The sequence below is a fragment of the Salmo salar genome, chromosome ssa01, assembly GCF_905237065.1.
Source record: "Salmo salar chromosome ssa01, Ssal_v3.1, whole genome shotgun sequence".
NCBI classification, from domain to species: domain Eukaryota; kingdom Metazoa; phylum Chordata; class Actinopteri; order Salmoniformes; family Salmonidae; genus Salmo; species Salmo salar.
Window position 1 is genome coordinate 109,970,380 of NC_059442.1, and position 24,065 is coordinate 109,994,444.

Here is a 24,065-nt window from a genome sequence, read left to right on the forward strand (position 1 = left end):
CAACATCATTACGTTTGCTGATGACACAACAGTGGTAGGCCTGATCACCGACAACGATGAGACAGCCTATAGGGAGGAGGTCAGAAACCTGGCCGTGTGGTGCCAGGACAACAATCTCTCCCTCAACATGATCATGACAAAGGAGATGATTGTGGACTACAGGAAAAGGAGGACAGAGCATGCCCCCATTCTCATCAACGGGGCTGCAGTGGAGCAGGTTGAGAGCTTCAAGTTCCTTGGCGTCCACATCACCAACAAACTATCATGGTCCAAACACACTAAGACAGTCATAAAGAGGGCACGACAAAACCTATTCCCTCTCAGGAGACTGAAAAGATTTGGCATGGGTCCTCAGATCCTCGAAAGGTTTTACAGCTGCACCATCGAGAGCATCCTGAATGGTTGCATCACTGCCTGGTATGGCAACTGCTCGACCTCCAACCGCAAGGCACTGCAGAGGGTAGTGCGTACGGCCCAGTACATCACTGGGGCCAAGCTACCTGCCATCCAGGACCTCTATTCCGGGCGGTGTCAGAGGAAGGCTCAAAAAAATTGTCAAAGACAACAGCCACCCTAGTCATAGGCTGTTCTCTCTGCTACCGTACGGCAAGCGGTACCGGAGTGCCAAGTCTAGTTCCAAGAGGCTTCTCAACAGCTTCTACCCCCAAGCCATAAGACCCCTGAACAGCTAATCAAAATGCTATTTGCATTGCCCATCCCCCCTTTTACGCTGCTGCTATTCTTTGTTTATTATCTGTTGCATAGTCACTTTAACTCTACCCATATGTCCATATTAGTGCAATTACCTTGACTAACCGGTGCCCCCAGCATATTGACTCTGTACTGGTACCCCTATACATAGCCTCGCTATTGTTATTTTACTACTGCTCTCTAATTATTTGTTACTTTTAATTCTTATTTTTTACTTATCTATTATTAATTTTTTTTACTTAACGTATTTTTCTTAATAAAATTGCATTGTTGGTTAAAGGCTTGTAAGTAAGCATTTCACTGTAAGGTAACAGTGGTAGAGAATGGATCTGTGTCTGGCGGATGGAGAAGTCTGCTACTGCGGTTTTCCACGGTTGTCTGCCTCGGGGAGCGGAGGGATACCCTGTTTTACCATGGCAGTGATGTGTTCCAGTGTTCATTTCCACGGAGCTGAAGAACGACTGTTTACGGGTGGACACGGCAAGGAATTTAAATCCCCCGGCTTGTTGCGCTACACTTTTAAAAGACCAAATAACACTTTTAGTTGATTTGTTAAATTTTTTGGGGGTTGGAATTTTTAGTACAGTTTAATGTAGTACATGTCAGATAGATAGGGCGTCGGTGTTAACATTTTCGAGGTTCTTTTTGTTTTGTTTTCCGCTCTCAGTGGATGGCCATGGCGGTGGAAACGCGACCGGAGCTGGTTGGGAAGCGGTTCCTCTGTGTCAGTGGAGACGAGCCGCTGGATCTCGGGGATATCGGGCGCTGGGGCTGGCGAGCTGGGGTCATCCGAGCCGTTACTCACCGAGACAACAACAATTCAGAGTTAACGGTAAGGAATTCTATTCTTTTTTTTAATGGTTTGTCTGACTAGGACGGATGAGGCATTTGGTGTTGGTTTGGCTTTGGAAAACTGAAGTTAGCTGCTTAACGTCGTTAGCTCGCTGGTTTTCAGTCGCTATTGGCATATAGTTATAACAAATACATAGCTAATGTATTTTGTATGAGTTAAATGTAGCTTTTTATCCTTTATAATTAATATTTGGCAGTAACGTCAGACGTTAGTCTTGAGCTATCTAACGTAAACCTAACGTTAGCTAGTTAAGCTAACGTTATCTGGCCGTTAGTAGGGCGCTTGTCAGCAATGTCAGAGAATTCTAAGAGCAAATAAACCCGAGATAGCTAACAGAGATAGCTGGGCCCGGTTTCCCATAAAAAAATCATATTAATGTTAAATGTAATAGTGAGAACCATTGAGCTGTGATTTAAATTAGCTAGCTAGCCAACGACGAGTCGACCGTTACATGCACAGCTCGAGCGACCCGTTCCAGGATTTAAACATCAAGGCTGAAATTCCATGACTTGTACAGTAATTAGCTAGAAGCTAAAGTGCATATTAAGTCCTGGCATGGACACCAGTTGTATAGAGGACAAAACATTTACAATGTGCTTGATAAATAGGTAAATCATTCCAGATTTGTCCTAAATCATAGGGTCCATGTAAAAAAAAAACACACTATCGTTTTTGTTGTTGTTGTTGCTAGATTACTAATGGTAAGTGCAGCAGTGTTGCTAATGTAGCCTACATAAATACTGTCTGACAGTTAGCCAGCTAAATGAATAGTTGCATTTACATTGGCCCAGTTTTATTAGCCAGGAATGAACAGCTGAGTGAACACAAGGATTTAACATTAGATCATCATGTCACACACAACAGCCATTGTACTAGTGTCAGTAGCTAGAATAGCAACACAATTACACTAAAAAGCTCGCCTGCTACTGCTGTAATTAACGTAGCTTGGTCAATGCACTATTTTCTAAGAAAATTGGCTGCCTTTACTGGTCTTTACGTTGTTTTTACGCTCATAATCTGTATTTGATTTTTGGATGACCAAAAAATGCATTATCGTTTAGAAATAATTTGACTATGGCACCAAGATGACTATCAATAATGAGCTATATCATATTAGTGAGCGCAATTTAATATGCAAGACAAGCATGAATACATGAAGGGAAGTACATTCCAGTGTCCTGCGTTGTAGTTGTCAGTCAGTGTCTATAGAAGTGCAGGCGAGGAGTTAAGTCCAGCGGCAGCATGACTCTCTATATGCATCAACAATGCAGCCCTCTTTTGGATTGAGATGAATGGCGTAGGGCCGTGGTACAGGCAGGCCATTGAGGTGAATGGAGTGGTGCAGACAGGCCATTGAGGTGAATGGAGTGGTGCAGACAGGCCATTGAGGTGAATGGTGTAGGGCCGTGGTGCAGGCAGCCCATTGAGATGAATGGTGTAGGGCCGTGGTGCAGGCAGCCCATTGAGATGAATGGTGTAGCCCGTGGTGCAGGCATGCCATTGAGATGAATGGTGTAGGGCCGTGGTGCAGGCAGGCCATTGAGATGAATGGTGTAGGGCCGTGGTGCAGGCAGCCCATTGAGAAGAATGGTGTAGGGCCGTGGTGCAGGCAGCCCATTGAGAAGAATGGTGTAGGGCCGTGGTGCAGGCAGCCCATTGTATTTCTCAGTGTGTACTGTACAGTATGATAGTTTGTTTTCAGGCATGTGGCCTGAGGGCACCAATTGGAGCAGGCAGAGAGAGCTGCTAATAGGCACTAACTGACTGGGCCAGGGGAAAGAATTTTCCACTGTGAATAGAGGCCTGTCTGGCTGTGTGTTGCTGAGTTGGGAATCTGTAAACGTGTAGCTAGCTAGGCTGTGACACACCGTTGTGCCAACAATAGCTTCTATAAGTCTTTGGTTCAGAGTACTGTGTGTGTGGGAGAATTAACATGCCGTACTGTATGGTTTTTAGGAGTAGGATCTGAACACAAACACCTTGTCTACACTCATTCATTCTTATCACTGTTAAAACAATACTGCATGTAGGCCAGCTAGTTATTTTAATGACCTTTTGTTTCAGAGAGAATACACCAAACATTTTACCCTGACAATAACGGTACTTGAAATGAACGTGTTATTTTGTTGCCCTAGGAGACAGAATGTAACATGAGACTGGTGGTGGCCAGCAGCACCCCCTCCCCCACCGATACCACAACATAAGGCAGCCATGTCTGTGTTCTATGACAGTAGGCTCTCTCTGGTTTTCAGATTGCAAAGCCGGGTTCCGGACTCCTGTCAGGAGGCCGAGCCGGGGTTGAGCCGGGGTTCCGCGCTCCTGTCAGGAGGCCGAGCCGGGGGAGCCGGGTGTCGGACTAGGCTAGCACTACATTTCCACAGCCGGTGATTACCAGACAATGCCTTTCCAACGTAGGTCTAATAGTTCTCCTAGATTAAATCCCTAACTTAGGTCATGACAATAACATTTATTGTTAATATAGTGTTGGGGAAAATATGTTGACATGATTCCTACTACCACCAGTACGGCCCTGGTAATCAGTAATTAACGCTCTGTCCCTCTTCACCAGATTCTAACATTTTGTTTCAGACAGTTGAAGGACACTATGAAGACAGACAGAAATAGAGAACTGAACACAAAGCATAGTATAAACATCAAGACATGTCTTTCACAATACACGCTCTTCAAATGTCTGCATAGCCCCACCCTCTGCAGTGAAGAGTTTAATTAGTGTAACCGTGGGAAGGAATTGATTGTTTGGATAAACAGTAACTCTGTGTGCTGCCGTAACTGTGTGTCCATAATCCATAAATACCTTTTTTAAACACGTCCTCCTATAAAGAACCTGTTTAGTTATCTTGGTAGGCTGTAGACCAGGTGGTCTCAGTAACCTGGAGTTTGACCCACTTCCTGTTTCCAGTCAGATACATGTTGGAATCATTGGGTCCTGTTGAGTTGGCCAGTAGATGGAAACATGTGTTTGATGTCGTAGGACTATAGAGCTTTATTTACACCTCTACTGCTTGTTTCAGACGTCTACTAGTGGTTTCTAGAATGTGTCATAAATCTACTGGACTAAATGTTTCTGATTCAAATTGCTATTGTCTTATTTACTGTTGCTACACTGTTGGTACATAGTATTAATTAACATAATGGTTCTTTAAAACCTGCCCTAGACATTGTACTTTCCTGACAGTGTATTACTCTGCCTGTCGATTGGCCTTGTTTATTCTGTAGCAGTGTGAGTCACTGGCTTGGTACTTTGATATTTCAGACAGCAGAGTTCTCATTAGGAGTGGGTTTACACACACACACACACACACACACACACACACACACACACACACACACACACACACACACACACACACACACACACACACACACAGAGACTCTCTTTCACCAATGGCTGGACTGTATCCTATAGCAACAGCGGCTTAGCCATGTGAATGACAGTTCCTCTGAGTTCACCAGCTCTAGTCAGCTCCACGTTGCTTAACATCTTCCCTGCTCCACATCAGGACACGATCACAATCAGATCCTATTTAACATGGTCTGTTCTGCACTCTTAGACATGTTAACCTAATGAGAAGGACAAAGGCCAGTGTTGGATATAGCATCAAGCTAGAGTATTTATGGTACGTTTTATCATATAGGCTAGCCAACATGTCATGTATCGTCTGTGTTTGTTGACTGATATAAAGGATTGCTACATCATGTAAGGCCATCCTTCATCATTTACACTTCTGTTTTTCACATGATTTCTCTCCTTTCCTCCAGAAAATACCTGCTTATCACCCTGTGGTCTTTATGCCCAGTTAGTAGGCTGTGTTTTCCTCTGTACTGACCCTGTTCTCTCTGAGACGGCCCAGTCTGCCCAGACCTTCCAACCCCATCTCTGTACTGACCCTGTTCTCTCTGAGACGGCCCAGTCTGCCCCAGACCTTCCAACCCCATCTCTGTACTGACCCTGTTCTCTCTGAGACGGCCCAGTCTGCCCCAGACCTTCCAACCCCATCTCTGTACTGACCCTGTTCTCTCTGAGACGGCCCAGTCTGCCCCAGACCTTCCAACCCCATCTCTGTACTGACCCTGTTCTCTCTGCTCTGCTCTTGTTGAATTTGACCAGATGTCTTTGGTTTAGACCCAACTGTATATTAGTTTTTCAGGACATACTTTCACAAATCAAATAAACGGTATGTTAGTCAAACGGCTCCACTGAAAATGTTTTGGCAGCTGATATTAAAAACACGGTGGTGTTTGAGCCGTTTTCTCTGTGGTGGCAGAGTGTGTATTTGACGAGCCTGCTGGAATGCTTCAGTAATTAAACCAACCAGGACCTAAACAAGTTAACTCTTGTTACTTCATGAAGGATACTTGGCTTTGTTTTCATTGTAAATCCAGGTCATCCTTCTGCATGACCAATATCATATCGTTCTGCAATATTATCTAACTGTAGCAGAACTGAAAATAATTTCCACTTCCTGTTTTATTGCTCCCACTTGTGTAATGCTTAGTCTATCTGTTTGGAAATATGAGCTAGTCTTTCTGAAGATCCATCAAACCATGTTGTTGTTAGTGTCCTGCCTCTGTCCTGTACGCTGCTTCCCTTCCTGCCGTTAGCATCGTGTGTCTCCCCAATGGATCCCTATTCTCTATGTAGTGGACTACTGTTGACCAGGGACCATGGGCTGGTGGACTACTGTTGACCAGGGACCATGGGCTGGTGGACTACTGTTGACCAGGGACCATGGGCTGGTGGACTACTGTTGACCAGGGACCGTGGGCTGGTGGACTACTGTTGACCAGGGACCGTGGGCTGGGGGTGGGGTGGAGGTGCCTGGGGGGGGCGGAGTGGAGGTGTCACTGGTTAGCGCACCACTGTACTTCCTTTCACTGACTGGAGGGCCTTCACATGCCATGTGGTGCAATGACCTTGCTGAAAAGCACACAGGGACATTTTCTATGCTGTGATTTGACATGTTAAAGAGAAGCACACAGGAATTCATACATCCTGTAGTGGGTCTAGCAGTCTGTTTCCAATGGCTTGGTTTCTGTTTTTAACAATGACAGAGACAGATTGTGCTAGTAATATGATTTACTACAGGTCTGACACATCCAAAACCCTTGAATGACAAAGTACCTGTTTTTACTTGCACAAAGTTATTGTCAGCTGGACAACAACCGGTGAATCTCCTGGGGTTGGTCTGACACACTGGGTCGTATCTGGAGCTCTGTCTAAATATTGACTTAAAACCTGTTAGGGCTAGGGGGCAGTATTTACACCGCCGGATAAAAAACGTACCCGATTTAATCTGGTTACCACTCCTACCCAGTAACTAGAATATGCATATACTTATTACATATGGATAGAAAACACCCAAAAGTTTCTAAAACTGTTTGAATGGTGTCTGTGAGTATAACAGAACTCATTTGGCAGGCAAAAATTTCATGCAGGAAGTGACCTGTCTGACAAGGTGTTGTTGTTGTTCTTGCGTCTGTTTATTGAAGAGTCAGGATCTTAGCTGTAACGTGACATTTCCTAGGGCTCCAATATGCTCTCAGAGCCTGGGAAAAACCTGAACGATGACGAGGCAGCCTCAGGCTGAAACACATAATCGCCTTTGCCAAGTGGCCCATCAGAGGACAATGGAATTAGGCGCGTGGCCGATTTGACCCAGTGATATATTTTCCTTCGGCTGTTTATCTAATTGCAGATTCCCGGTCGGAATATTATCGCTTTTTTACGAGAAAAATGGCATAAAAATTGATTTTAAACAGCGGTTGACATGCTTCGAAGTACAGTAATGAAATATTTAGAAATCTTTTGTCACGAAATGCGCCGTGCGCGCGATCGTTATTTACCATTGGGATAGTGTCTGGGACGCACGAACAAAACGTCGCTGTTGGAACATAACTATGGATTATTTTGGACCAAACCTACATTTGTTATTGAAGTAGAAGTCCTGGGAGTGCATTCTGACGAAGAACAGGAAAGGTAAGACAATTTTTCTTATAGTAAATCTGATATTGGTGAGTGCTAAACCTGCTGGGTGTCTAAATAGCTAGCCCTGTGATGCCTGGGCTATGTACTTAGAATATTGCAAAATGTGCTTTCACCAAAAAGCTATTTTAAAATCGGACATATCGAGTGCATAGAGGAGGTCTGCATCTATAATTCTTAAAATAATTGTTATGCTTTTTGTGAACGTTTATCGTGAGTAATTTAGTAAATTGTTAGCGAATTCCCCGGAAGTTTGCGGGGGGTATGCTAGTTCTGAACGTCACATGCTAATGTAAAAAGCTGTTTTTTGATATAAATATGAACTTGATTGAACAAAACATGCATGTATTGTATAACATAATGTCCTAGGTGTGTCATCTGATGAAGATCATCAAAGGTTAGTCCTCTCATCCTGGGATTCACAGTGTTACCGACTTTGTACGCAAGGGGGGCGCCAAAAAATGCGTAAAAGCCCATTGGCCGCAGGTTAGGGGAGGTAATTGAGGTAATGTATACAGTACCAGTCAAGGTACTGTATATTGACTCATTCAAGGGTTTTTCTTTATTTCTACTGTTTTCTACATTGTAGAATTACAGTGAAGACATCAAAACTATGGTCAGTAATTTAGCTCGTCTGGTAGGTTTGTGTCACTGGGCACCTCGCAGCTGGGGCTTCCCTTTGTAGTCCATAATAGTTTCCATTGCCTTAGACTGCTGCTCTACTCAGGAGGCCTGAAGGGACTCTATAGTTTCACTCCCCCATCACTCTGAAGCAAAAAAGACAACGCGCCGCCGCCCCTGTCAATAGGACAACGCGCCGCGCCGCCCCTGTCAATAGGACAACGCGCCGCGCCGCCCCTGTCAATAGGACAACGCGCCGCGCCGCCCCTGTCAATAGGACAACGCGCCGCGCCGCCCCTGTCAATAGGACAACGCGCCGCACCGCCCCTGTCAATAGGACAACGCGCCGCGCCGCCCCTGTCAATAGGACAACGCGCCGCGCCGCCCCTGTCAATAGGAAGCTGGACCTACCTGCTCCCGCTTTCTCCCGTTGTGCTATTTACTAACAAACACGTGACTGGCCCAGCTGTTCTGGGGAACTATGGGAAGCTTCATAATGTAACATAATGTGACTGGCCCAACTGTTCTGGGGAACTATGGGAAGCTTCATAATGTGACTGGCCCAGCTGTTCTGGGGAACTATGGGAAGCTTCATAATGTAACATAATGTGACTGGCCCAGCTGTTCTGGGGAACTATGGGAAGCTTCATAATGTGACTGGCCCAGCTGTTCTGGGGAACTATGGGAAGCTTCATAATGTGACTGGCCCAGCTGTTCTGGGGAACTATGGGAAGCTTCATAATGTAACATAATGTGACAGGTGAAATGAGGAATGTGATCTACTGTATCTCCTAACGTATTGCACAATTTGAATGCACGTATTTCCTTAAAGCAGCTACAAAAATGTTAATCGTTTTGATGTAATTTTTAATCCTTTAGCGATTTCCAAACAACCCTAGTATATGGTGTGTATTCTGAAAGCAGCCCTAGCCTACTTTTAAAGTTCACACACACAGATCACTAAAGTCTATTGTATTTTCTCTCTTTTCGTCATGTTTACTGTGGCGTCCTGAAGGTTATCTAGCCTGAAGGACCTGGACTAGACATCTGGAACAACAAGTGGCCCTTTACATTTTAGAGCTCAAGGTTTGTTCTCTGGTGTGAAACAGAATGATTTGTTTGGAGCTCGGGAACGCTGGCAGTGTTCTATGGGTTCCAGACAGCGGTGGGGAAACTTGACCGTTAACAGATGTTTGAGCCTGAGCCAATGAGCCGCAGTGTGATCTGTAACCCAGAAAAGGGCAGCTTTCTCCTTGTTGTGGCCGATCACTCACTGAGGAGAAGTGCCCTATTCCCACTAGTGGGCCTATGGAACCTGGTCTAAAGTAGTGCTCTATATAGACAATAGGGTTCCATTTGAGACGCTATCCTTATCCTCCACAGTGAGTTTTAACTTTTAGCTGGGTCTTGATATGGTATTATTGACTATTCTAATGAGCATAGTGCTTAATCAGTTTGTAACATAAAAAAACAAAAAACACGATTATTACTGAAGCACATCCCAGATATTCTCCTGCAAATATCACCGCACAACGGGGTTTGCCTGACAATGTACTGCCTGCAATTTATGGTGTGTGTGGTGGAGATGCCCGCCTCGCGTCCTGAGGGAGATGGGATGTTTCTGGTCTCCATTGAAGGATGTAACCAACACAGCACGTGATTTTAAAGGCTTGTTTCTGCTGGGGAAAAAGAAAACAGACCCGTATTCAGCCATGTCCTGGTTATTGTTTCAGCACAGCAAAAGATACGGGTCTGTAAATTGTTTCAGCACAGCAAAAGATACGGGTCTGTAAAATTGTTTCAGCACAGCAAAAGATACGGGTCTGTAAAATTGTTTCAGCACAGCAAAAGATACGGGTCTGTAAAATTGTTTCAGCACAGCAAAAGATACGGGTCTGTAAAATTGTTTCAGCACAGCAAAAGATACGGGTCTGTAAAATTGTTTCAGCACAGAAAAAGATACGGGTCTGTAAATTGTTTCAGCACAGAAAAAGATACGGGTCTGTAAATTGTTTCAGCACAGCAAAACATTTCAATGATGAAGAGTGTGAATAGCGTTATATACCTTCCATAATTGCTACGTCTCTGAAATAATAAACCATGATTATCATAATTGGAAAAGCCATGGGCCTAGATCTGTAGAAGCACAATGAAAGATGAGTGTAAGTAGAGAAGGACTAGAGGCTGAAACACAGAGCTGTATTACCAGTAAGATCCTCTTAGCTACGTCAGAGAACAAGTGAACGTATTACAATGCTCTGTAGAATGTCACACGTTGTAGGGAGGTTTACTATGGAGGAGGACCTGTTACACGTTGTAGGGAGGTTTACTATGGAGGAGGACCTGCCACACGTTGTAGGGAGGTTTACTATGGAGGAGGACCTGCCACACGTTGTAGGGAGGTTTACTATGGAGGAGGACCTGCCACACGTTGTAGGGAGGTTTACTATGGAGGAGGACCTGCCACACGTTGTAGGGAGGTTTACTATGGAGGAGGACCTGCCAGACATAGGGAGGTATAAAATGGAGGAGGACCTGCCACACGTAGGGAGGTTTACCATGGAGGAGGACCTGCCACACGTAGGGAGGTTTACCGTGGAGGAGGACCTGCCACACGTAGGGAGGTTTACCGTGGAGGAGGACCTGCCACACGTAGGGAGGTTTACCGTGGAGGAGGACCTTGTTGTAGGGAGGTTTACCGTGGAGGAGGACCTTGTTGTAGGGAGGTTTACCGTGGAGGAGGACCTTGTTGTAGGGAGGTTTACCGTGGAGGTGGACCTGCCACACGTCGTAGGGAGATTTACCGTGGAGGAGGACCTGCCGCACGTTGTAGGGAGGTTTACCTTGAGAGGACCTTGTTGTAGGGGGGTTTACCATGGAGGAGGACCTTGTTGTAGGGAGATTTACCTTGGAGGAGGACCTGCCACACGTTGGGAGGTTTACCATGGAGGAGGACCTTGTGTGCTGCATTCTAGAACAACGAACTAGAACCACCATGCAAATCACTCCTTTTTTTTTCTTCTTAATTTCCAACATGGCAGCCTATACTATGGTCATGTCTGAATAAGCAGAAAGGCCTAGCGTCACAAATCCAAGGTAGTTGGCAAAGAGTTGTTATTTCTGAATAAATTTGACTGTCCTCAAAGTGAGGATGGACTTCACCACACCATGTCTGTGATTTCTCAGAGACCAGGGGAATTGTTGAGCGAGAGAATGTTCTAATTTCTCATATTTTGCATATTGGCCTTTGCATGGCTACTTGGCTAGCTTATTGGTTAACACAGAAAGAGGTTTACAGTTTAGTGACCTCTGAATGATTTCCTGTGCTGACTGACTCACTGACAGTGTTTTTACATACCATGTGTTGATCAACAGAATAGATATGTTAAGGTTGGATGTATCCCACAGTCATATGGTAATAACATCCCAGCTTCATAGTTACACAGTGCTGTTTATTCAGCTTCATGCAGCTACATACCACCTTCAGTGAAGGCTTTTACACCACACTTCATCTGCATCTAGTAGGAGAATTGTTTGCACAACAACCAAGGAAATGAAACAGACTTGGTTATGACATATATTTGGAGGCCTGGCAGGCAGCTGAGGCTGTGAGTTATCACAGGACAGACCGTACCAGATGGCACAATGGATGTGTCTGGAGATCACTGAAGGCTGGCTTAGTGGGAAGGAGAAAAGAGCAGACATGGCTGCTGTGAAGAGAGTGGGACATGGGAGGGAACAGAGAGGACCTGTGTTCTCTGGTTTCAGCAGAGAGAGAGACAGGAAAGGGACCTGGCTGTGTTCTCTGGGTTTAGCAGAGAGACAGGAAAGGGGACCTGGCTGTGTTCTCTGGGTTTAGCAGAGAGACAGGAAAGGGGACCTGGCTGTGTTCTCTGGGTTTAGCAGAGAGACAGGAAAGGGGACCTGGCTGTGTTCTCTGGGTTTAGCAGAGAGACAGGAAAGGGGACCTGGCTGTGTTCTCTGGGTTTAGCAGAGAGACAGGAAAGGGGACCTGGCTGTGTTCTCTGGGTTTAGCAGAGAGACAGGAAAGGGGACCTGGCTGTGTTCTCTGGGTTTAGCAGAGAGACAGGAAAGGGGACCTGGCTGTGTTCTCTGGGTTTAGCAGAGAGACAGGAAAGGGGACCTGGCTGTGTTCTCTGGGTTTAGCAGAGAGACAGGAAAGGGGACCTGGCTGTGTTCTCTGGGTTTAGCAGAGAGACAGGAAAGGGGACCTGGCTGTGTTCTCTGGGTTTAGCAGAGAGACAGGAAAGGGGACCTGGCTGTGTTCTCTGGGTTTAGCAGAGAGACAGGAAAGGGGACCTGGCTGTGTTCTCTGGGTTTAGCAGAGAGACAGGAAAGGGGACCTGGCTGTGTTCTCTGGGTTTAGCAGAGAGACAGGAAAGGGGACCTGGCTGTGTTCTCTGGGTTTAGCAGAGAGACAGGAAAGGGGACCTGGCTGTGTTCTCTGGGTTCAGCAGAGAGACAGGAAAGGGGACCTGGCTGTGTTCTCTGGGTTCAGCAGAGAGACAGGAAAGGGGACCTGGCTGTGTTCTCTGGGTTCAGCAGAGAGACAGGAAAGGGGACCTGGCTGTGTTCTCTGGGTTCAGCAGAGAGACAGGAAAGGGGACCTGGCTGTGTTCTCTGGGTTCAGCAGAGAGACAGGAAAGGGGACCTGGCTGTGTTCTCTGGGTTCGGCAGGCAGACAGACAGACGGACAGGAAAGGGGACCTGGCTGTGTTCTCTGGGTTCGGCAGAGAGACAGGAAAGGGGACCTGGCTGTGTTCTCTGGGTTCGGCAGAGAGACAGACAGACGGACAGGAAAGGGGACCTGGCTGTGTTCTCTGGGTTCGGCAGGCAGACAGACAGACGGACAGGAAAGGGGACCTGGCTGTGTTCTCTGGGTTCGGCAGGCAGACAGACAGACGGACAGGAAAGGGGACCTGGCTGTGTTCTCTGGGTTCGGCAGACAGACAGACAGACAGACAGGAAAGGGACCTGGCTGTGTTCTCTGGGTTCAGGAAAGACAGTTGTTCCTCCCTGCTGGGAGGTTGCGGTAGGGCTGTCTGTAGGTCACTACCATGACATACTGTTGTATCTATCAAAATGACTAGGATTCTGCTGGGATATTTCTGTTGTGTGAACAGAAATGGTTTAGGCCCACTTTTTTTTTGTTTCCCTCCTGTTGAAAATAAAAGTAGGATCAGAGATTGTTCTAGAAATAGGGCTGAATAATCTGAACATGAATGATCAGTTACTCCTCTGATCTCTAACCCAGGGGTTGCATCATTGCCCTAGAGAAACACTCCTCCTCACTATTCCCTTTGAAGTAGTGCTGGGTGAAGATGTTTCAGCGTTGGATTCGTCTAATGAATGTTAGTTTATTTTCCTCAGCTTTATCTGGTGCAGCAGCAGTGGGAAAGGGGATTTCTGCTGGCTCAGCCTCACATCCTGTCTGAGTCTCATCTGGAACTGTTTACTTTTGCAGTAACCAGTCCTCCTTCCTTCTCTCCCAGGGGGGCTGGAGCAGGGGGCCTGGCCAGGGGGGGCTGGAGCATGGGGCCTGGCCAGGGGGGGGGCTGGAGCAAGGGCCTGGCCGGGGGGGGCTGGGGGGGCTGGAGCAGGGGCATGGGTAGGGGGGGGCTGGAGCAGGGGCCTGGGCGGGGGGGCTGGAGCAGGGGCCTGGGCTTGGGGGGGCTGGAGTAGGGGGGGGGCTGGAGTAGGGGGCCTGGGTAGGGGGGGCTGGAGCAGGGGCCTGGGCGGGGGGCTGGAGCAGGGGCCTGGGCTTGGGGGGGGCTGGAGCAGGGGCCTGGGCTTGGGGGGGCTGGAGTAGGGGGGGCTGGAGCAGGGGGCCTGGGTAGGGGGGGCTGGAGCAGGGGCGGGGGGGCTGGAGCAGGGGGCTGGAGCAGGGGCCTGGGCGGGCGGGGGTGGGCTGGAGCAGGGGCCTGGGCGGGGGGGGCTGGAGCAGGGGCCTGGGCTTGGGGGGCTGGAGTAGGGGGGGGGGCTGGAGCAGGGGCCCGGCCAGAGCGGAGTGTGTCAGTGCGGTTTCATCCAGGCGTGGGGGACAAACTGATAAGGCCTCTTGTGCTGCAATGTGGTCTGGTCCTGGAAGGCTGGATTGTGGAGCTAGTCTCATGCTGCTCTCATTAGCCATATTGCTGTAGCTAGCAGCAGAGAGAGAGGAGGAGGGAGAGGTAGTGGGAGGAGGGAGAGGTAGTGGGAGGAGGGAGAGGTAGTGAGAGGAGGGAGAGGTAGTGGGAGGAGGGAGAGGTAGTGGGAGTGGGAAAGCAGGTGGAGGATGAGGTAGTGGGTGAGGGAGTGGTGGAGGGAGAGGTAGTGGGAGAGGTGGAGGGAGAGGGAGAACAGCGGGGGGAGAGGTAGTGGGGCAAGGTGGAGGGAGAGGTAGTGGGGCAAGGTGGAGGGAGAGGTAGTGGGGAGAGGTGGAGGGAGAGATAGTGGGGCGAGGGAGAACAGCGGGGGGAGAGGTAGTGGGAGAGTGGGGAGAGGTGGAGGGAGAGGTGGTGGGAAAATGGGGTGCGGTAGTGGGAAGAGGGAGAGGGGGCAGTGAAGTAGTGGGGTTCCCACAGTGAGCAGCATGGGGCCCCTGTAGCCTCTGGCTCTCCCCGGCCGAACCTCACCACCGCTCCCAGAGGCCTCCTCTTCAACCCACCCACTCTCTTCCCACCTCTCATCTCACTCTCCTGGCTGGATGAGGGATGTTTTCCTGTCTCGCTTTCCCTCCTCCGCTTCTTCTTTCCCTCTCCCTCCCACTTCCCCCCCCTCCAGAATGTGACTGCTGGGTCTGTGTTTACAGCTTCCTGAGCGTAATTCTTTCCCTCCTTTTTTAAGTCTGACCTGCTGAACTCTGAGGTCAGGCTGTGTTAGTCATTCCCTGGTGGAACCTGCCCCATTGTACATTTTAGTATGGGTGTTCTGTTTCATTTAGTTCCTAATTATCCTGCACAGCTCCTCAAGGCCTGAATGAAATATTCAATGGCTGCGTATAGAATGAGGGTTCTGCTGTTTCAACCCTGTTGCTGAGAGAATGAGGGTTCTGCTGTTTCAACCCTATTGCTGAGAGAATGAGGGTTCTGCTGTTTCAACCCTACTGCCGAGAGAATGAGGGTTCTGCTGTTTCAACCCTACTGCCGAGAGAATGAGGGTTCTGCTGTTTCAACCCTACTGCCGAGAGAATGAGGGTTCTGCTGTTTCAACCCTACTGCCGAGAGAATGAGGGTTCTGCTGTTTCAACCCTACTGCCGAGAGAATGAGGGTTCTGCTGTTTCAACCCTACTGCCGAGAGAATGAGGGTTCTGCTGTTTCAACCCTACTGCCGAGAGAATGAGGGTTCTGCTGTTTCAACCCTACTGCTGAGAGAATGAGGGTTCTGCTGTTTCAACCCTATTGCTGAGAGAATGAGGGTTCTGCTGTTTCAACCCTGTTGCCGAGAGAACGAGGGTTCTTCTGTTTCAACCCTGTTGCCGAGAGAACGACGGTTCTGCTGTTTCAACCCTGTTGCCGAGAGAACGAGGGTTCTGCTGTTTCAACCCTGTTGCCGAGAGAACGAGGGTTCTGCTGTTTCAACCCTGTTGCCGAGAGAACGAGGGTTCTGCTGTTTCAACCCTGTTGCCGAGAGAACGAGGGTTCTGCTGTTTCAACCCTGTTGCCGAGAGAACGAGGGTTCTGCTGTTTCAACCCTGTTGCCGAGAGAACGAGGGTTCTGCTGTTTCAACCCTGTTGCCGAGAGAACGAGGGTTCTGCTGTTTCAACCCTAGGGCAGCGGGCCCCTCTAGGTGGAATCTGTAGGGCAGCGGGCCCCTCTAGGTGGAATCTGTAGGGCAGCAAAAGGAGTGCCATATAAGGAATAGGGTGCCGTCCTGGGATGCGTAATGAAGTCTCTGTCCTGGGATGCAGATCTTTGGTGTAATCCGGCCCTAAACAAAGCCTGAAAAGCCTTGCTGTGTTTTAGTTTTGGCATCCAGAAATGCTTATATCTTACAACTTTCTCGAATGTCTTGGCTTGCTGTTTGCTTGTTTATTGAGTAACATGTCTGCTAGCAATTGACAAAGTTATTAGGGACTGCTTTAGATTAAAAATGTGTGTTCTCTGTGGGGTTATTGTGGGTTGGGAGATTCTTATGACAACGTTGTTTCACTCGTCGAGTCTCAACACAGACTGTTTGTTTATCCTTCAAATAGTATCATGTTGAGTCACTCTGCTCACTGTCACTGATGAACTAGGTCCATAAATACCGTGGATGTCAACTTTAAATGCATCTGCTCAGTGTTGTGATGTAGCCTCCTCCGCTCCTCCCCGGGGTTAGGATGTAGCCGCCTCCTCTCCTCCCCGGGGTTAGGAGGTAGCCGCCTCCTCTCCTCCCCGGGGTTAGGAGGTAGCCGCCTCCTCTCCTCCCCGGGGTTAGGAGGTAGCCGCCTCCTCTCCTCCCCGGGGTTAGGAGGTAGCCTCCTCAGGTTTATTTCTGAAGAAGAAAACACGCCCTGTAATTGTGAAACATCCTTCTCATATTTGGTGTACTAAAATAGTCTGAAGTTCCTATGCTGTAAACACACATGATGTAATTAACCTATATTTAACATCTTTTTAATGATTTCAGAAAGTTATCCATCAAGATGGTACAACCAATGTAACTGAACAAGATTGTGTGTGAATTGAGTTTTTCTTATTTGTTCAGTCACACACAAGTATGACTAAGACCGGGGCGTTGGACTAGTAACCTGAAAGGTTGCTGGATCGAATCCCCGAGCTGACAAGGTAAAAATCTGTCGTTCTGCCCCCTGAACAAGGCAGTTAACCCACTGTTCCCTTGTAGGCCGTCATTGTAAATAAGAATTTGTTATTAACTGACTTGCCAAGTTAAATAAAGTTAAAATAAATGTCAAAAAGAAGAAACTCCAATGTGTGACAGCGTCTCGCTGCTTGACCTTGTCGTAGTACCTCAGCCAATATGCCACAAATGATCCTGAATCATAAAATCCTGTTTTCCATGATGTCAGGCAGCCACTGACCCTAAAGTGAACCAAAATACTTGTGCAGGGTGTGTTTCTGAAATCTAATTCCCTGCATGGAGATGAACCCGGCTTGCTGAATGTGTATCCAACACGTCTGAACACCTTGTCTTATCACCTGAACAATGGAATAGCTATCTAGTATTTGACAAGTGTCTGGTCTACATTTTATTCTGACCCACACGGACTGAGTCTTCGTCGAAAGCACTTCTACATTGTCCAGGCGAGTGAGACCGACTTAAGTCTCAGTTTAAGGAGAGGTTTACATGATAAGGACAGGCAAGCCACTCACATCTTTCTCCACAGCTGAAAGACATTAAGTCTGAGTGGAGCTGGGCTTCAGAGGAAAGGGAAACGGTAACGCACGCTAATGCACGCCACTCAGCTGTACGGTCCAAGTAAACGTCACAGAATGTCATGTCTTCTGGTCTTGAATTGGAAAACGACGCGAATACGGCTAAAAAAAGGTTGGCAGTACTATGGACGTCAGACACTACTAGACGGGAGCTACCGTATGGACGTCAGACACTACTAGACGGGAGCTACGGTATGGACGTCAGACACTACTAGACGGGAGCTACGGTATGGACGTCAGACACTACTAGACGGGAGCTAGTGGTCTGCTTCGCTAGGGGAGACGTGGCCTGCTTCGCTAGGGGAGACGCGGCCTGCTTCGGCACCTATACATTGAAGACGGCTCTTTCTTAGACCTGAGGATGGTTTACAAGGTCTATCTTGGCCAGGCATGTGTTGCTTTCACCAGGACAGTAGTGGTCCTCTTTATCAGATCTTGCATTCTATTCTCAGTGTTGCCTAGGCCTTTATCTGCTGTCTTGTGCTGTGGAATGGGAGATCTTGTATTCTATTCTCAGTTTTTCCTAGGCCTATGTCTGCTGTGCTGTGGAATGGGAGATCTTGTATTCTATTCTCAGTTTTTCCTAGGCCTATGTCTGCTGTGCTGTGGAATGGGAGATCTTGTATTCTATTCTCAGTGTTGCCTAGGCCTATATCTGCTGTGCTGTGCTGTGGAACGGGAGATCTTGTCTGGGATCTTATTCATTTCTGAGTAATTAACACAACCTGAACGGCAGGTTGGAAACTCACCAGGCAGGCTGAGGCTACCCGGGGATTGGGTTTCAATACGGCAACACTGGAACCTGCTTTCCCAGGGCGTTGGAGGATGGCGCTTTGACTTCTCAAACGCTTTTTCACATGTGGTTTAGTTTTCACGTTGCTGGATACGGCTGCAGGGGCAGGCAGGCCGGCAGGCGGGCAGGCGGCGAGACAGGCGTGCAGGCAGGCAGACTGGCGGTCAGGCAGGCAGGCAGGCGGCGAGACAGGCGGGCAGGCAGGCAGACAGCCGGGCAGGCGGCGAGACAGGCGGGCAGGCAGACAGGCAGGCAGGCAGACAGCCGGGCAGGCAGGCAGACAGGCAGGCAGGCAGGCAGACAGCCGGGCAGGCGGCGAGATGGGCAGACAGCCGGGCAGGCGGCGAGACAGGCGGGCAGGCAGACAGGCAGGCAGGCAGACAGCCGGGCAGGCAGGCAGGCAGACAGGCAGGCAGGCAGGCAGACAGCCGGGCAGGCGGCGAGATGGGCAGGCAGACAGGCAGGCGGCGAGACAGGCAGGCAGGCAGGCAGAAAGCCAGGCAGGCGGCGAGACAGCCAGGCAGGCGGCGAGACAGCCAGGCAGGCGGCGAGACAGCCAGGCGCGGCGACAGCGGCGGGCGGGCGGGCGAGGCAGCCGGGCGGGGCGGGCGGGCGGGCGAGCGAGGCAGCCGGGCGGGGCGGGCGAGCGAGGCAGCCGGCGGGGCGGGCGGGCGGGCGGGCGAGACAGCCAGGCGGGCGGGCGGGCGAGACAGGCAGGCGGCCAGACAGGCAGACAGGCGGTGAGACAGGCAGACAGACAGCCAGGTGGTGAGGGCTACCACTCCCTCCACTTGTACCAGCTTGTTCTATTCCATAATGAACCTCTCCTGTCAGGGGATCATCTGTCGTCAGACCGGCTCTAAAGCCAAATGTGTTCTTAAAGCAACACTAACCTAATCCAGGCCCTGCCTGGCGGGGATCACGTGTGTTCTCCAACAGAGGCCTGCTTTGTTCCCCCAGCAGCAGCCTTGTGTGGAACATTTGGACTTTTCTCCACCCCCCCATGCTGCTAAATCATTTGCATCGCTGCATGTTTGAGGCTAACCAATCACATGGCTTAATAGTAGGACTTCTTCCCGTGTGTTCGCTGGTCACTGAACTCTATTCAAGTCCAGATTCTCCATGTTGTGAACAGTGAATGTGTTTGTTGTTGTCGGAAGCTTGTTGTCCATTTTGGGATGTTCTGCTCTTCCAACTCCTCTGTCTTCTGAAGGATTCTGTCTGTGTGCTGGAGGAGCTGGGAATGTTTCATCCAAACACAGAAATCCTCAGGTTGTTTTCATTCGTGTTTGGGGCTTGCAGTGTAAAGACTTGGCCCGGGAAACTGTTTACTCTGCATGTCTCTGAAGCGACCTGTTGTAAATTCCCCGGGCTAGAAGTTCTCTGCTAAGGTCAAGGTCATGTTATGGTTGTAATGGGAGGGAAGGGAGGTGGACAGGAGATGGTGTAAACAGGACTGGTCTCAGCCTCAGACCGCCCTGCATTATGATTTAATAGGCTGGCTGGCGCTCGCTGTCTTCAATCACGATGACTCCACTCCACCCCACCTACCTACCTCCACCATCACACTCTGCCCTACCTACAGATGTTGGATCTTAATTTGACCTGTATTGTTGCAGCAATTGTAACTTTTAGTCCATAATGTTGTTTGATCAGTGGTTAGGCTATTAGCTGGTCAAAATGCCCTATATGTTGTGTTCATCTGGCAGAAAGAAGCAATACTTTCTGTCAGTCAGTGTGCCTAACGCGCCGCGGCGGGTGGGAGGCCTAACGCGCCGCGGCGGGTGGGAGGCCTAACGCGCCGCGGCGGGTGGGAGGCCTAACGCGCCGCGGCGGGTGGGAGGCCTAACGCGCCGCGGCGGGTGGGAGGCCTAACGCGCCGCGGCGGGTGGGAGGCCTAACGCGCCGCGGCGGGTGGGAGGCCCAGGCTGGTCGTCAGGTGGTCGGCGGTATGAGCGGCCTGCAGTGTGTGTGTCCCAAATACAACCCTATACCCTATATAGTTAACTACGTTGGGCTGTAGTAGTGCACTAGATGGGGGAACAGGGGGCCATTTGAGGCCCAGAACCTGTCTTGCTGTGACTAGCTGGACTGCTTAGCTTCCATAGAGCTCTGTCTCTGTCAGGGCCATGTGGGAGCAGAACACATTGAGTCTCTACTAGATCCTCTGTCAGGGCCATGTGGGAGCAGAACACATTGAGTCTCAACTAGATCCTCTGTCTCTGTCAGGGCCAGGTGGGAGCAGCACAAAGCCATGAACATGCTGAACATGCCCAATCAAATCAAAGTTTATTTGTCACGTGCGCTGAATACAACAGGTGTAGTAGACCTTACAGTGAAATGCTGAATACAACAGGTGTAGACTTTGCAGTGAAATGCTGAATACAACAGGTGTAGTCGACCTTACAGTGAAATGCCGAATACAACAGGTGTAGTAGACCTTACAGTGAAATGCTGAATACAACAGGTGTAGTAGACCTTACAGTGAAATGCCGAATACAACAGGTGTAGTAGACCTCACAGTGAAATGCTGAATACAACAGGTGTAGTAGACCTCACAGTGAAATGCTGAATACAACAGGTGTAGTAGACCTCACAGTGAAATGCTGAATACAACAGGTGTAGTAGACCTCACAGTGAAATGCTGAATACAACAGGTGTAGTAGACCTCACAGTGAAATGCTGAATACAACAGGTGTAGTAGACCTCACAGTGAAATGCTGAATACAACAGGTGTAGTAGACCTCACAGTGAAATGCTGAATACAACAGGTGTAGTAGACCTCACAGTGAAATGTTGAATACAACAGGTGTAGTAGACCTCACAGTGAAATGCTGAATACAACAGGTGTAGTAGACCTCACAGTGAAATGCTGAATACAACAGGTGTAGTAGACCTCACAGTGAAATGCTGAATACAACAGGTGTAGGTAGACCTCACGGTGAAATGCTTACTTACAGGCTCTAACCAATATTGCAAAAAAGGTGTTAGGTGAACAATAGGTAAGTAAAGAAATAAAACAACAGTAAAAAGACATTTACTGGTTAGTCAGGCTGATTGAGGTAGTATGTAGATATGGTTAAAGTGACTATGCAGGTATGATGAACAGAGAGTAGCAGTAGAGAGGCTACATACAGACACCGGTTAGTCAGGCTGATTGAGGTAGTATGTAGATATGGTTAAAGTGACTATGCATGTATGATGAGCAGAGTAGCAGTAGAGAGGCTACATACAGACACCGGTTAGTCAGGCTGATTGAGGTAGTATGTAGATATGGTTAAAGTGACTATGCAGGTATGATGAACAGAGAGTAGCAGTAGTGTACATGGATACATGACAACATCACAGATGGCTGTGGAGAAAAGGCAGTTTCAGTTCCTAAATATTTTCATGCCATTTTTCTGTCCAGATCTATTTCACTGTATTTAGCACGATGAGATTGTTCTCTCTCTGGGGTATAATTGGAGAGCAGTTCAGAGCCAGATACCCAAGGAGCCTGCTACTGAGAGAGAAACCAATCGCTTTGTTTCCTCGGGGGTGAATCACTCATCATTTGTATTCTGAACATGGACACCAGTAACCTGCATCGCTGCCTAGTTACCACTTCTCCTACATAGTAACCGTCTCACTGAGGGAGGATGGATGTGGTGGTCGTGGTAACCGTCTCACTGAGGGAGGATGGACGTGGTGGTCGTAGTAACCGTCTCATCGAGGGAGGATGGACGTGGTGGTCGTAGTAACCGTCTCATTGATGGAGGATGGACGTGGTGGTCGTAGTAACCGTCTCAAGGGAGGATGGACGTGGTGGTCGTAGTAACCGTCTCATCGAGGGAGGATGGATGTGGTGGTCGTGGTAACCGTCTCACTGAGGGAGGATGGACGTGGTGGTCGTGGTAACCGTCTCACTGAGGGAGGATGGACGTGGTGGTCGTGGTAACCGTCTCACTGAGGGAGGATGGACGTGGTGGTCGTGGTAACCGTCTCACTGAGGGAGGATGGACGTGGTGGTCGTGGTAACCGTCTCACTGAGGGAGGATGGACGTGGTGGTCGTGGTAACCGTCTCACTGAGGGAGGATGGACGTGGTGGTCGTGGTAACCGTCTCATCGAGGGAGATGGACGTGGTGGTCGTGGTAACCGTCTCACCGAGGGAGATGGACGTGGTGGTCGTGGTAACCGTCTCACCGAGGGAGATGGACGTGGTGGTCGTGGTAACCGTCTCACCGAGGGAGGATGGACGTGGTGGCCCTCTCACCGAGGGAGGGTGGACGTGGTGGCCGTCTCACCGAGGGAGGGTGGACGTGGTGGCCGTCTCACCGAGGGAGGGTGGACGTGGTGGCCGTCTCACCGAGGGAGGGTGGACGTGGTGGCCGTCTCACCGAGGGAGGGTGGACGTGGTGGCCGTCTCACCGAGGAGGGTGGACGTGGTGGCCGTCTCACCGAGGGAGGGTGGACGTGGTGGCCGTCTCACCGAGGGGAGGTGGACGTGGTGGCCGTCTCACCGAGGGAGGTGGACGTGGTGGCCGTCTCACCGAGGGAGGGTGCACGTGGTGGCCGTCTCACCGAGGGAGGGTGCACGTGGTGGCCGTCTCACCGAGGGAGGGTGCACGTGGTGGCCGTCTCACCGAGGGAGGGTGCACGTGGTGGCCGTCTCACCGAGGGAGGGTGCACGTGGTGGCCGTCTCACCGAGGGAGGGTGGCCGTCTCACCGAGGGAGGGTGGCCGTGGTGGCCGTCTCACCGAGGGAGGGTGGACGTGGTGGTCGTCTCACCGAGGGAGGGTGGACGTGGTGGCCGTCTCACCGAGGGAGGGTGGACGTGGTGGCCGTGGTAACCGTCTCAGAGGGAGAATGGTTCAATTTGCTCCACCGGCTGGCGGGCCAGTTCAATACTACGCTCCACCGCCGGGCGGGCCAGTTCGATACTACGCTTCACCGCCGGGCGGGCCAGTTCGATACTACGCTCCACCGCCGGGCGGGCCAGTTCGATACTACGCTCCACCGCCGGGCGGGCCAGTCTTCACTGGAGAAGTGCTGTATAATCAGAATATCTAATTAAACTGCTTTTTTTAACGACCCAGTGTGTTTGATGTGGGATTAAAACGTCCAGCTCTTCCAGTGCAGGCTGGGTAGCCATGGCGTAGACTAAGGATGAGTCCCAAATGGCACCCTATTCCCTATATAGAGCACTACTGTTGACCAGAGCCCTATTCCCTATATAGAACACTACTGTTGTCCAGGGCCCATAGGGATAATATATGTGTGTGTGTGTGTGTGTAAGAGACACGTCTGTAACACGGCCAAACCAGTCGTCAGTCCACTGCTGCCAGAGTTGTAATCATTCTGTGAGACTGTGTTGTCACTTATTTCTTCAGCATGATGAACCAGAACTATCAATGTGAAGTCCATATCACTGCAATTAACAGCAGTAATGTGTGGAACAGCATCCACTATAAACACTGTATAATCCATTGGTATCAGAGGACCAGGGAGAAACTGTAGCTCTGTTTGTCCACCAAATACCACAAGGATTTCAGAGCTACTAGTTAAAAAAAACAGAAGACATTTTGTTTGTCTTTGAAAGTCTATTTTTCAAATCCTTCATGAGAGAGAGGCTAGGAGAGAGGGAGAGAGGGAGAGAGATCCTGACAGTTGCTAGTGAGCCCACTGAAAGGACAGGGTGGAATCCCCAGTCACTGAGTCAACA

General features: G+C 49.5%; 1 protein-coding gene across 7 annotated transcripts in view; it reads left to right on the forward strand.

The window, feature by feature from the left end:
- The first annotated feature begins 1,091 nt into the window (after positions 1-1,091).
- The window catches only part of LOC106591006 (probable JmjC domain-containing histone demethylation protein 2C), a 194,446-nt gene continuing 171,472 nt past the window's right edge, over positions 1,092-24,065 (forward strand). For 2 of the 7 annotated variants that reach the window (XM_045687394.1, XM_045687405.1), the window contains exon 1: positions 1,132-1,543. In XM_045687394.1, the coding sequence (XP_045543350.1) occupies positions 1,382-1,543 (162 nt within the window). In that variant the 5' untranslated portion in view covers positions 1,132-1,381. Of the gene's footprint in view, positions 1,544-24,065 lie in introns of all 7 variants that reach the window. The other 5 variants (XM_045687423.1, XM_045687409.1, XM_045687392.1 and 2 more) reach the window with 4 other exon arrangements.